Genomic DNA, 14760 nt, shown 5'->3' with positions numbered 1-14760 from the left:
AATGGAGCATGGGTGTATTTACTGTATTGGCCAGGCAATTAATTTTAAATCATTGATGTGAGTTTATCTGTTTCTGACGCTCATTTTTCACTTGTATAATGTCGCTTAAGGTAAGAGGCAAGAAGGGAATGGTGTGGTGGAGAATCTTTAATTTATGGAGTCTTGCTTAAATATATTCCTTGACTGAGTGAATTGGTGAAATGTAGTTGCACTGGGAGTGAATATTTTCTTCAAAATAATACTTCCCTCTGCCTTTCATTCTGCCTCTTGCTCATTTCCATCTGATATCTTTGCTTTTAAAGCCTATTGGCAGAACCTTGCCGTGTTTGTCTTGCTGATGGTTCCTGCAGGACAGTTGAAGTACATTTATCTGTCTGTCATTTATAAAGCTGTTATCCAGGTACAATAGAAAGCATTGCTTGAGAAGTCATTGAACCTTTTCAGATATAAAACCAAAACAAAGTCAAGAGCTGACCAAAGCTCTCAGGTAAGTTTTTGCGTGATAAATTTCAGCTGTGTGTGTTGACAACCAGGCCACATGAGTGTAGATTCTGTAAATGCAATCTCTTGTTCATTTGGTTTAGTTTCTGTTAGGTTTTAACAGAATGTGCAGTTTTTACAATACAGTGAAATATATCTATTCACCTGTCTTTTGGGATTGAGTTTGTGATTTCTAATGATTCCCATGTAAATATGCAGCAGCTTGCTTCTCATTTTTACAGTAATCGGAATTCTAGTAAAGCAGAAACATTTTAGGAGCAGTCGCTCCGTATGATCCTACTGTAAACAAAATGTACTGTTGTTAATTTGGTAGACCTCAAAATAGTAATACTGTGGGCTTTTGCATTTAGTATGCTGTCAGAGTATTACTTGTGGAACCTTCTACAGAGATGTGTCACCCATGGTTGGCTTTTTTTAACCAGTTAAGAACTTGCCTTTAAAGATGAAATCTGAAAACTGCTGACATACAGGCACCCATGCAAAGAGGCTTTAGGGATTATAGATGACATTCCATGCAAGTATGGGATTAATCAGAGCTAGATGAGAAATGAGAGAAGTTCTAATGTTCTTAAAGGGAGCCTTGAGAGTAATAAAGACTGTATATAGAATTCTTTCTGTACTGCACATAAATCAAAACACTCGGTGCCCGGAGTTACAAAGAGAACAAAGTAAAAGCATAATAGAAAAACACTGTAATATAACTAGTAAAGCACACAAAGAAACAATTGGCAAGACAATCTTAAACAAAAGGTTACTTACATTAGTGAAATCATTCACGTATGTAGATGTCTGTGGGACTGCAGACTAATCCTGGTAACTGCAATAAAGTAATTAGATCCTGCACAGAACCCATTAAAAATCACTGGGTTTGCCTACATGGAGCCATGGATTTGGGCCTCAACATTCTTTATCTGACCTCTAATTCTGTTTGACTAGCAAGCTGATACTAATTAAATCTTGAGCTGTTGTTACTATATTGAGAATCTTCCAGAATGCTGTCAGCATTATTTTAGATTCTCATTCTTTGTTCATGCATTAAGTTAGTCTACTGTAGTGCCTTCTCTCCTTTCTTCTGTTCTAATGTAAAAGTTATTATACTCTCTTAGGCTGTAAGCTTCAAGTTGGTATTATGGTGATCTCCTGGACCATGTCTTTTCTTACTTGTACTTGCATAACATTGATGTTGTGTTTACAGCAGTTGCTAGCATTGAAGAGTGGTACTTGCTGAGAATTGAATGCATTTTGGTTTTATTACAGCAGAACAAAATCACTCAGCTCTCTGTAGGTCACTTGAAATAGGTTTTTTTTCATTGTTAGTTTTCAGCTAACAAGATGTCATCTCTCTCTGGAGAAAGAGAATGGGCCTATTATTGAAATAATTTGTTGCACTCTCTTTTTTTTCAATTTTTCCTTGTTTTCTTGATTCTAGGTCCTCTAACCCATCCTGAACTTGTGCAACAAACTGATTTAGCTAGCACATTGGCAGTAGGTCTTGGTCTACCAATTTCAAGAAACAGTGTTGGGAACCTTATATTGCCAGTTGTGGGAGGCAAGACAATGAGAGAACAACTACGTTTTGTGCACTTGAATGGGTTCCAGCTTAGCAGACTGCTGCAAGAGAATACACCTGCATATGAAAAAGGTAAATCAGCTAAAAAAAAAGTTACATATACAAAAGAAGATTGTTTATAACACAGTTTAGACTTTAAGTTCAAGAGTATAGCATGGCACTGCAAATTAGCCATTCAGTTGAGAGCAGTGTTCAGAGAAATGATGCGGAGTTCAGTCTTTACTGTAACCTACTCTGGCACACTGCCTCTGAATAAAGTTTTTTTTAATGGCCAGTACTACTCCTAGTAGGCAAAAGAGCAGAAATAATGATCAAAGAGTAAGGTTAAAGTAGAACTGCCAGTATAGTTAAATCCCAATGGTTTCATATCTGCTATTTGTGGGGTATCCTACATAGGGCACTGATCCTGAGCTATCTGGAAGAATAGCACAACAGAGTGAATTTTCTAGTTTAAATAAAAAGATGCTTCAAGTAAAGCTGGAAAATAATTTAGGTGAAGTTATCTTTTTAATTCATTCTTATGTGTGAATTTACTTGGAGTGAGAACCTAGAGAACCGCAAAGTTGCTTATTAAAAACACAGATACGTGTGCATATATATATATATGTGTGTGTGTGTGTATTTGGAGAAAAGAATAAAAAACAAGTGGAAAAAATAAGCCAAACCTAGCAAAATGTAGTATTCTGTTAGGAAGCATGATACAAACTGCAATATAAGTAAGCAAGTTAATATGATAATTATGTGAAAAAAAGAAAAAATTGAGTCAGAAGATGAAGGAGAATATTTTAGCATGGACATGTGAGGTGGTGTTGTTTTAAAGTGACTGTGAAGCTTGAAGTCCTTGTCACTTGATTTATAATCTGTTGAATCATTAAAATAATTGGATAAGAATGCAGAGCTGTGTTACAGCTATGACTAATTAAAGTGGATAACAACATAAAGTTTAGCAACATGATCATTGTAGGTCAAGAATTAATTATCTTTCAACGTCATGGCTTCTAATCATAATTAAAACCTGCCCAGGAGTCTAACAAAACAAATGCTGCTTATGGTAGCAACATGTCAATAGCAGGACTCGTACTCCATCTATTCTGTTATTTTTTTTCTGCATGGATTTCCTCAATTAGCCCAGCTGTGTCAAGTGAGGAAACTTCCCCTGTTGGTGGAGTTCAGGAGTTCAGGATATGGCTGTGTTACTGAAAATTCCAACACAAAGCTCCATCTGACAGTATTCCTGCAAGCACTGGTGAAGCAGACTGAAGTTTCTACCAGCTTCTGGCTTGTATTTGCACTTTCATTTTATTTTTGTCTGGGAGCAGCTTAATGCCAATTGTAGCTTTTACCTGAGAAATTAAATAAACTGAGAAATGGCATAAACTGCAGCACAGGAAGTTCCACCTCAACATGAGAAAAAATTTCTTTACTGTGAGGGTGACAGAGCACTGGAACAGGCTGCCCAAAAAGGTTGTGGAGTCTCTTTCTCTGGAGACCTTAAAAACGCAACTGGATGCTTTCCTGTGCAATGTGCTCTAGGTGACCCTGCCTTGGCAGGCAGGTTGGACCAGATGATCTTCAGAGGTCCCTTCCAAACCCTACGATTCTGTGATTCTATGAAATCAAAATTGCTGCAGATGGAAATGTGAGAATTTTTTATGCTTGTGACTGCAAACTGCTATTAGAGGTGCTGCCCTACTGGAAGGGGGCTGGGGGGGAAAGCATCCATGATGAGCTTCTCTTCTTTCAGTAATGGGGAGTCTCAGTAACATGGAACTAGATCCAAGTCATAGTACTTTTTTTTGCAGAGTGTTAAGGTGAATTCTTCCTGTTGCTGTAAACTTCTTAGAGGGTCTTGTTTTTCTTAGTGTCCTACATGTGGAAGGCTGTAGCTTAACGCTTTGGGCAGGATGATTACAATTGGCAGGAAAAAGAGATGTGCTCTTTGTTTAGTGTTGTTTGATTGATGTCGATACTTCAGGACCTAGAAATACTAAAGAAAATGTCACAAACTCAGTGACTAATACTGCATGTAGTTTAAAAGCATGCATTAATGGCCCTTTATTTTTGGGTTGCTTCTAAGTGAAGATAACTACCATCCCACCTATCCCATTACAGGCACATACACATGTTGTGATTCCTATAGGAAAGGGATTATTTTGTAAAGAAGTAATTATGTTCGGTAATCAGATTCATCTAAAAGAAGGATGCCAGTTTTTATAAAGGATAGGAAGGAGGCCCCTGGGAACTATTGACCAGTCAGCCTCACCTCTGTGCCTGGTAAGATCATGGAACAGATCCTCCTGGAAGACACATCAAAACACATGGAAGACAGGGACATGGTTAGAGACAGTCAATATTGCTTCATCAAGGGCAAATTGTGCCTGACTAATCTAGTGGCCTTCTACAATAGAGTAACAGCATCAGTGGACAAGAGAAAAGCTGTGGATGTCATCTACATAGACTTCTGTAAGGACTCCCCCAGCATTCTTTGCTGCTGTATTACAGACATATGGATTTGACGAATGGACTCTTAGATGAATAAGAAATTGACTGATAAGAAATAAGAAAGGATGGCCATGCCCAAAAAGTTACTGTCAATGACTCAATGTCCAAGTGGAAACCAGTGACGAATAATGATCTAGTGACAGATGTCCCTGCCTGTGGCAGCGGCGGTGGACTAGGTGATCTGTAAAGGTACCTTCACTTCCAACCTGAACCATTCTATGATTCTGTAATTGTAAGTTGGGAAGGTGAGGAGGGATAGTTGCCCTTTATGTAAGAGAGCAGTGGCAGTGCATGGAGCTCTGCCTGGGGGTGGATGATGAAACAGTTGAGAAATTCTGGGTCAGGACAGGCTAACATGGGCAATATTGTTATGGATATCTGCTACAAACAGTCTGATTGAGAAGAATTAGTAGGTCTTCAGACAACTTGAGGAAGCCCCGTGTTTACCATCCATGGTGCTCGTATAGTGCTTCAACCATCCTGTTGCAGTTCAGGCTAGATAACTGGACAGTGAGGTAGACTGAAAAGTGGCTCAGCTGTGGAGCTCACACTGTTGTGATCAGCAGCACAAAATCCGCCTGGAGGCTAGTCATTAGTGATGAACACCAGAGTTTGACACAGGCTGATACTGTTTCATATCTTCATTAGTGACCAGGCTGGTGGGACAGAGTGTCCTCTCAGCAAGTCTGCACACAATACAAGACTGGAAGGAGCGGTTGATACAGTACGTGGGTGTGCTGCCATTCAGAGGGATCTTGACAGGATGGAGAAATGGGCTGAGAGGAACCTGTTAAGATTCAGCAAAGAGAAATGCCGAATCCTACACCTGGGGAGAAATAATCCCATGCACCAGATCAGGTACTGACTGGCTGGAAGGCAGCTTGGTAGAGGAGGACTGGGGGTTCTGGGGGACACCAAGTTGAACATCAGCCAGCAGTACACCCTTGTGGAAGGAACGCCAACAGCATCCAAGGCTGCATTGGGAGGATGGTCATCAGCAGGTCAGTCCTTGCTCTTTCTTCAGCTGTGGTGAGACCACATCTGGGGTTCTCGGTCCAATTCTGGGTTCCCTAGTTCAAGAAGGTGAATGGCCATGAAGGTGGTGAAGGGATTGGAGTATCTGTCATACAAGGAGAGGCTGAGGGTGCTAGGACTGTTCAGCGTGGATGGAAGACTCAACAGGGATCTTATCAATGTAGGTAATGCGTGATGGGAGGGAATAAAGAAGATTAAACCAGTGGTACCCAGTGAATAGACAAGAGGCAGTGGATGCAAATTGATACACAGGAAATTTTGTTTAAATGAAAGAAATCCTTTTTTATATAAGGGTTGTCAAACACTGAAATGAGTTGCTCAGGGAGGTTGTGGAGTCTCCATACCTCGAGACCTTTAAGACCTGACAGCACACAGTTCTGAGCAATGTGGTTCTCATACTGCTGTGAGCCTTTGGTTTTTATTTGTGGACCATCTGGTCACTCATCAGAGTTGTGCTGACAAGTCTTGGGCCATACCACTTCTGAATTCCACAGACAAGCTGTGTTGCCAGGTTTTTTGTGGGAAAGAAACACTAGAAGATAACCGAATTAGGTATCTCTCTCACATTTGCTGCTGCAGGTTCAAGCTTTCCAGTGCAGATTCTCGGCTGGCAACAACTGGTGGATAATAATGTTTCAGTTGAATGCTAAGAGAAATGCCTGTGACTGGAGTTGCAGTTTAAAGTGAAAGATACTTGCAGGGATAGCCTAACCCTTGCTGCTTTTTTTTTTTTTTTTAAGTATTTTCAACTCTTCAGCTCAAAAAGAGTAGGTTCTTCTGAAGAGGAAAACATGGACTTCCTGTGGAGAGTATTGTAATTTGCAGCAGAGAGATAGGGCATCAGCTGTTAGTACCTTGAATATCATGACTGAGTCATGGTAAGAAAAGATTCACCTATTGTAAGCTATAACATAATGTATACATTCATTTTCGGTGCAATGTTAGTTTCTTTTTTAATGCAAAAAGATGAAGTCAGATGTCAATTGAGATGAATCACAATCAGATGGAAGGCAGAATGACTTTTACATACTGTTTCATGAAGAAGCCATGGAGTTCCCTGGATTCAGCTGCTCCAATGTTAAGAACAAACTGAAACAGTACACAAAAATATCTTCAAATGTGTTTTAAGTATATTTGTTAATAAAGAGCAGAATAGAGGCAGTTCAGTAACTTTTTTCTCCCCCTGCCCCACAATGTTTGCTCATGCAAACATGCATTTTCAAACCAAGAAGCGGTACAGCATTTCATGGGTCTTGGGTTTTGATTTATTGAGGTACAAAAGAATCTTCATGGTTAAACCTGTCTTCAGGTAAATTAAATTTTAAATGAGAAACTCTATGCTTGACTAAGAGCTTGATTGTTTTGAAAATGACTTTTTAAAACTTACTACTAAATGCTAATGTGAGGCATTAGTTTTTAGTTTGGCAGAGATGGACACATGCAGCTAAAATAAATTCCAGAAAAGGAGAATAGAAACAGCTCGCAAAAAAGCAGCAGCTGAAAGAAGTATCTAGAAACATACTTTGGGTTTCTCAGTGAGTTCATACTTCAGTGTATGAAGTGGGAAGCTGTAGGTATCTAGTAATGCTTCCCTCATGTTCTGAACTTCTGAACATGCATTTGAATGATGAACTAGGGTTGTTTCTTTGAAAGGCTTTTCACAGTGGAATGAAGAGTCACGCTTGAGAGCAAGTTGGATGTTACTAAAATGAATGTCACAGGAACTAATCCTGAACTTGTATTAGATGCATGTGTTGATTGAAATAATTTGGTTGTTACTAGGAGATTTATATATTGAAACTGGAGGAGTCACTTTTACATTATCCAATCTTTTATTATATTTAAAATGTTTTTCTTTGAATGATTGCTGCTTGTGACTGGAACTAAGTGAAGTTGTTATCAAACAGATGCTTGAGAAGCATAACCATTTGCTTGTGATAACATTTGAGAGAGGCTGAAGAAGAAATTGCTGATGTAACACTATGCAAGTAAACCATTGCCAGTGCTTTGGGAAACCTGTAACTGGGCAAGCTCAGTTTGGATTTTGCCTCAAATTTAACTTGCCTTATAAGTATGCCATGCAAGAGTGACTTGCAAATGTTACCAACCAGTCACCAAAATGCTTCTCCAACAACCCAGAGTCTATGGCCCTTCTCATTTTATACTTACTGCATACAAATGTGCCATTGAATAGATATCATTGGAGTTCTAAAGGAAATTTGGTAACCATGGTTCTTTACTCCTTTCTGCAGGATCTTTAAATCATTCACTTAATATATATCGAAGATATAAATGTGTGTTTGACTAAAAATAATCATCTTTCGTAATGTGGACAGAATGGGTTTGGTGGGCAGTATCATGGAACGAGGTAGATGAGAATGAAATAAAAATGCTAAAAAGAATGAAGAGGAAGATTGGGCAAAAAGCATGAAAAGGGAGCAGAACAGGAGCAGAAGAGAGAATTTATTTACATTTCTAAATATAACTTGAACTCATTTCAATGTTCTGTTTAATAGTGTCATGTCAAATCTCAGATTGATTAAAACTTATTTTAGATGATCCTTTCTGCATTTCCTGAAACGTATGAATATTTAACTCTTATTTCAAATATACTGGAAGAGGAACTTTCTAGGGAATTCACTGTTCAAAGAGCTATGGTAAGGAATTGAAAGTCTCCATGCGCACTGGCAGCTATCTTGATATGCAAGTGTTTGCTGCTGGCTGAATTGTACTTTCTAGCAGATACCTGCAAGCCTCCTGGATAGCAGGATCAGCGTGCTTTGGAGTCTGTTAGAAGTCTTGGGAGACCAGACTGGACATTCTGAGTTAAGCATTACTTTCTAAAATTCTCACTTTGAATTCAGCCTGTAGTAGATCACAAAGTGTCTTGATGTGATAAGAGACTTACAAATGGTAAGCACAATTCTTTCACAATTGCACAATAATTGTGAATAGAAATATTTCATTCATCTTCAGTCACTTGAAGTAAAATTAAAAATGTGTCTGGATTTAATCGTGCTTCTGCTGAAAGGGCTGAACAAAAAACCTAGTGATTTTTTTTTTCCAAGTCTGATCTACCAGGAGTAAAAACAAGCTGTAACTTAAGTCTTTGTGACATCAAACTTACTTCAATCATGCTTTGACCCTTGTAATCTGAAACTGTACAGCAAATATTTTGCCCTACTTTTAGAAGGTAAGGACTGCAAGATGGGAAGATAATGATAGGCTCATTATATAAAAACTTCCAAATTGGCCTTTTTGTCCTTAAGTTGTCATTAACTTTCAAGTGAAATTGCAGGGAAATAGCTAAGATTATTAATGTGAAGTGAAACTAAGCATTTATTTCCTGCAAAAAATAGAGATATATGTGGATGTTCACACATAGCATAATGTCCAGTGAGATAATGCTTTTGCTTTCCTTATGTTGTTGACTGAATTTATGTTGTGGTTGCAAACTATAATTAGTGACCAATATTTTAAATACCATATGACATGTTGGAGCATAGGGTGATGCACCTATAAAATGAAGAGGGAAAACATAATCTGACGTGCTTTCAGGAGCAAGACCATGTTCCACATTTGCAATAAAACACAAGCTGACCTAACTGTTTTATTTTAAATAAATGCTTTTGAAATTAAACTTACATGAGGTGAATAGAATGCTTTTCAGGTGCATGTAGGACCCACAATAAGAATTTTGTGATAATTTGTTATTTTTTTTTTCCTTTATGCTTGTAGTGAGTGTTTACGGTTTTTTCCATGTGTGGACAAAATGATGCTCTTCTGTTTTTGCCTGCAGAATCTGGCTGTTGTCACTGCTGAATATATCTTTTTGGGAAATAAAAAGGCTGTCAAACCTCAGCTTTTTGTGCTGCAGCTTTTTGTGTAAATGTTTAGTAATGGGAAAGTTGATGATGAAAATCAACGGTAGTTGATGGGAGAATAAAACAGTACTTTCAAGTGTCCTTTGAATCGACTTGAGTCATTTTCTCTCCACACCTACCCTTTGGCGTGTATGACCAGAACAGTCGGTGTAAAGTAAGGATTCTGTGGAATAACCAGTGAGGTGAAATATATGTAGGAGAAAAGCTACTGCTGCTGTATTTGGAAAGGACTCCTAAAATGTAGGATTTGGCTGTTCGCTTCTTTCCTGTGTCTCCTGTTGTCCTCATTCATGCTTTTAAAATAAATTTAGAATAGAGTAATGCAAATGTGTTTTTACAGTATAAGAGAGAAAGAAAAGAAACTGGAATGTCTCTTGTTTCTATATTAAAAAGCATACTGACATTAAAACCTGAGCCCACAGAATTCAATGGTTCATTTAAAATTACTTTCTTCAGGGACATAGTGTAGTGCTAGTCTTTTCCTCCTCAGTTCTGAAAGTAGACCACAGTCTTCATATGTGGTGCCAGTGTTCACCTGCAGTCCCATTTATACATATATTTATCAGAAGACTTAATCAAAACTACATTTCTACAAGAAAACGTTAACTAGGTATAGACAACAGATAAGTGTCCTGGAGGCTGGGTTTTTTTTCTGAGGTTTTCTTAATTTATTATTTGTTTTGGTTTTTTGTTTATTTTTCTTCAAGTCAGAATTTTTTTAGATATAGATAGGCCATCATGAAATCACCTTCTGCCAGAAGAGTCTTGCTTCTATAGGTTGGTGGCAGCATCAGGTTTTCTGTTTTTTGATTGTTAGACAACAGGCTATCCTTACACTGTAGCAGAATTACTAAGTTTCACGGCTGAGGATTGCTTTGCACCAGCTCAATAGTCCAAATGCCTAGCCTGAAGCTAAACTCTGCACTTCAGCTGATAACTTTTCTATTACTGCTTCAAAATCTCACATCCTGCGTGTTTAACTTTGTGTTACCAACTGACTCTCGTTAGCTTTGCACCAAAATTGAGGTCCCCAATATGGTGTGTGTGTCCTTTGATGTTTCCTCCAGTGATCAACTATTTGGTCATTTCCCACTTGGCTTGTACAATATGGCCTGGATAATGAGTGGCTCCAGTGGAAAACATGACTTTTTTTTCAGAATTTAAAGCATTTGAGTAAGTTTGTCCTTGGAAACCTTTGTCAGAGTGAATGGATGTCTTAATACATTTGTCACTTTTAGAGGTCTTGACTTTTTATCAGGTTAGGGATTAATTGCTTTTATTCTGAGTTACTGGCTCATTATGGTCTTGCTGCTGGAAGATAATGTAACTTTCTAGGTGTGAAAAAATTGCCAGCCCCCGTAGCAATTTTTTTAACACTATACAAGCAGATACAAAAATCACATCTCTAACTAATCCTCTTTTGTTCATGGATCATTTTACCCCCCCCTTTTTTTTTTCTTTTCTTCCCCCATCCTAGATCCTGGATATGAACATTTTAAGATAGCAGAAAAGTCCCATGGTAATTGGATCAAACTGTATTTAGAGGGGAATAATTCAGAAATACTCTTAAATCTTGGCAAAAAGGTCCTGAAGCAATATTTGGAGGCCCTGAAGACTCTGAGCTCTTCACTAAGCAAACAAGTGGCACAATATGACATGTATTCGATGATGGTGGGGACTGTGATCATTATGGAGGTACGGAAATACATCTTTCTGTGAAAAAGCTAAGTGCACAAACATAGAAGTTTCTGGTTTTTAACTACGTAGTGTATACTCTTACTGGTCTTTAGAATAACCAAGTATGAACGCTCAGAGCTGGCTGACTTTCTGCTTGGATGAGGTTAATATTATTTTTAAAGTATAACTTGGCCTTTAAAATGATTCAAGAGAGGTTTTGATATAAACTACTTATGTTTTGGTCTAGCTAGTTACAGTAAATGTGCATATGTGCTGTAACTTAAATTAATCCCATATTAGTTAGCCTTCTAGCCTACTTTTTGAGTACCCTTACTGTATTGGGAAAAAAAAATCTGACAAGTAAGTTCCCAGCTGTTCCTCTTTATCTAACAGTGAGTGTGGCTGCTCAGCTGCTGCGTAGCTGCTGTGTAGCTGCTCAGAACAGGCAATACCTTGTGTGGGCAATCTTCGTAATTCCAAGAACTGTTCTTTGTATTGATAGGTGTAGAGCCTTAAAATAAATACTTGCTGTAAGGTGCTGGGTTGCCACTTCATATCTCATGTAGGAATAAAGATAAGATACCCCGTGTCTGGAATTTTAAGTGGTTCTCTGCAATTGATATATTGGGCAAGTCTCAAATGCTGGAAATGCCCTCTGTGGTAATACTCTGAGAACCATGCTGAAGGGGTACCGTGCCTGGACAATGAATTTTTATTTACAGAAGCTTGCACTGACCTTTTAGATTACACGAGTGTCAACTTTTGTAACAGTAAGCATTGTGCCCTTGGGTGGTAATAAATCTCACAAGCTTCATTTGGTCCTTGCATATGTGCGGTGCTGTACAAGACTGTGTAGTTGCTGTAGCACTGGTCCTGTTCAGTGAGTGGAATGGGTAACAGTACATGAGCAGCTATTTAGTATTTGAGTCCCCTTTGTCCTGGCAGGACTCTATGCCTCGTCTCATCTGCACTTTTCTCTGTGTACAGAGTACATCTGAAATGGCTTTCTGGTAGACTGCTCAGTGGGGTTTATCACACTGCTGGCCCCTTCACAGGAGTTAGTTCCATGCTGCCCTTGGGAGATGAGATGATAGGTTCTGTTCCTGCTTTACATATGGCAAATCTGGAGGTGGACAAAGCTAAGCTCAAAGCTGAAGTGCTTTTTTTTTTTTTTTTTCCTTTTGTTTTGGGAACTGATGCATACAAGCTCTTGACAGTTATTTTTGGTCCTGAAGCACTGGATTTTTTTTCTGCCTCCCCCCCCCCGCCGCAACGTAGGTTGCTTACTATTTCTACAAAACAGATCTCTGGTGTTTTACTCAATGGGCCTTCATCAAAAGAAACATACAGCTACTAACCATGAAAATTTTGCTTGAGAAGAGCTTTCTCAGCATCGCTGTAAGACTTGGTGCAAAACAGCTGGAGTTTTTTCTTTTCTCTAGTGCAATATTCAAGAAACTGCCTTGCTTTCCAAAATACTTGTTTTCCACTCTCATTGAATAAATAAGGGTAGGGAATCTCGTAGGTAACTTCAAACTACACCATACTATAAATGCCATTTATCCTGTATTTCAGATGAGGACAATACTTCTGGGACATGAACTGATAACAGTGCATTTGGTCAAAACAGCTAAATTTAGATTTGAAGATAACTACAATTTGAGCTTTTTCCTATCATGAGTGTTGTCTTTGTTTTAATTGTAAATACTGTGTTAAAATGTAAGACCTAAGCCAGTTTGATACTGTGAAACCTCATATTTTCATAACAAGTGAAATTTGTGAAGTAGAATATGAAGAAGAAGGAAGACTACTGCAGTGTATTGGATTTTTTTGCTCTACTTTACTGTAGCTCACTCCATTGTAGGAGAAATTTTGGCAGAGGTCTTCAGAAGTGACTGTGAAGGATTGCAGGTTGGCAGTGATCTGATATAGTTGTTTTTATTTTGATTTGGTTTAATCTTGCCCTAGCACAAGCTGATTGACCTCAGTCTAGTCCAAGCTCCCTCCGTGCCCCTTGCAAAGCATTTTAGCATGACTGAATTTTCCCTTTAATTGTGAAGGTTTGTACATGGGTAGCAGAAATGGTTCATCATATTATTATTCTGCACTGCTACAGTTACCTGAGAGGAAACTTGGGATTCTGCCTGATCTGTGTGAAGGTTAGAGCAAAGCAAAAGTAAAACTAGTAAGTCAAATTAATATGAGAGGTACAAAAAAATAAATACCAGGAGAACTGATAAGCTTGAAATGCAGCATACACTTGTGTGACAGTATAAGAACTTGCCCTGGTCTGGGAAGCTATTTAACTCAGCAGGATCTCTGTGCGTGTGTATCTCACACATTGTGAGATAAATGGTCTTTTATATTTTGGCAGAATATGTATATAACTTTAGGCATTTACGGGTGACAAATAATGGGTCAAATTTGTTCGCTTAGGAACTATTTTGGTATTGGGAGTTAAAGCTCTTACTTTTGCAGGGAATGGAGATCATGCATGTGATCACCACAGGTGAGGAGGCACATGGTATTTTATTAAACTCTGGTAACTTGCATGTCCGAGCCCTTAATAAATGAAAACACAATCTTTGATTCTCTCATTTTATATGGTAATATCTTACTGGGGACAAAAAATCCAGCATAGTTCTTCACAGTTTTTTTGATGAAGTATGTATACTAGCAGAGTGACATGGATGACAACAGTATGATTCTTTTGTGTGAATTCTCACTGTATGTTTTAGCTAACCCCAATTCTTTAAGTATTAATTCTCTACTTTTTTCTAGGTTCTGCTGCTGCTTTTGCTCAGTGTTCCAAAAGCCCTCAGCAGCCGGGCAGAATTTGAAGTGCCCCTCTCCCCTCCACTATTCTCTCTGCTGTTCTACTTGATGTGTCTGATGCTGTGTGCAGTTCACGTCATTGTATGCACATCGGCAGAAAGTTTATGCTACTTTTGCAGTATGTCCTGGTTAACAGCAGTTGGAGTGATGATGCTAATTTCTGCACTCATGTGTGGTATTTTATCTGCCATTGCAAAGACCTTTGAGAACTCCAGACTTCCACTGAAGGTGAGAGCATGCATTAATTGCGGTTCAAAATGTTTTGCTCTTTATGACACGCTTTCAGGTAAAGGCTTATAGACACTTTCTCTGTGTGTACTTAAAGAAATTATTATTTGTAATGTAATTTGAAAAATTTAAAGTTTTAATTGAAGTGTGGTGTGTTCACTGTGGCATGATACTGATTGCTATAAAATAAGCACATAGAAGTGCTTATTTTCACATGACTTGAAAAAATGTTCTAATTAGTGTAAATCATTTTGCAGTTCATTTTATGAGATCAGAAACAGCTACACTGTGTACATATTTTGTGCTGTTACACAGTGATGTTTCACAATTGCAATTAAAACAAGATGTATGATATTTTGCAGCAACGTGCACCGGTCATGATCTGTCATTTCCCAAATACCACAGACATTAATGCTCTAAGACTAAGAAAATACTTTACCAGTACCCTTTCTTATATCGGCATTCTTAATCTTTTTTTAAAAATAGTTTTGAAACTGTAACAGAGGGAGCAAAATTCATCTGTCTCTT

The 14760-nt window shown here is 38.3% G+C and overlaps 1 protein-coding gene across 1 annotated transcript in view; it reads left to right on the top strand.

The window, feature by feature from the left end:
• PIGG (phosphatidylinositol glycan anchor biosynthesis, class G) overlaps positions 1–14232 on the top strand; it is a gene marked incomplete at its 3' end in the record, with an annotated part of 19722 nt that extends 5490 nt beyond the window's left edge. Inside the window, exons 5-7 of the mRNA XM_010295944.1 lie at positions 1931–2143; positions 10970–11187; positions 13951–14232. Of these exons, the coding sequence (XP_010294246.1) occupies positions 1931–2143; positions 10970–11187; positions 13951–14232 (713 nt within the window). The remainder of the gene's footprint in view (positions 1–1930; positions 2144–10969; positions 11188–13950) is intronic.
• Positions 14233–14760: the final 528 nt, after the last annotated feature.

Source organism: Phaethon lepturus, unplaced genomic scaffold (assembly GCF_000687285.1).
Source record: "Phaethon lepturus isolate BGI_N335 unplaced genomic scaffold, ASM68728v1 scaffold28291, whole genome shotgun sequence".
NCBI lineage: Eukaryota > Metazoa > Chordata > Aves > Phaethontiformes > Phaethontidae > Phaethon > Phaethon lepturus.
The sequence above is the reverse complement of the archived record's forward strand: the minus strand, read 5'-3'. Positions and strand labels throughout refer to the sequence as shown.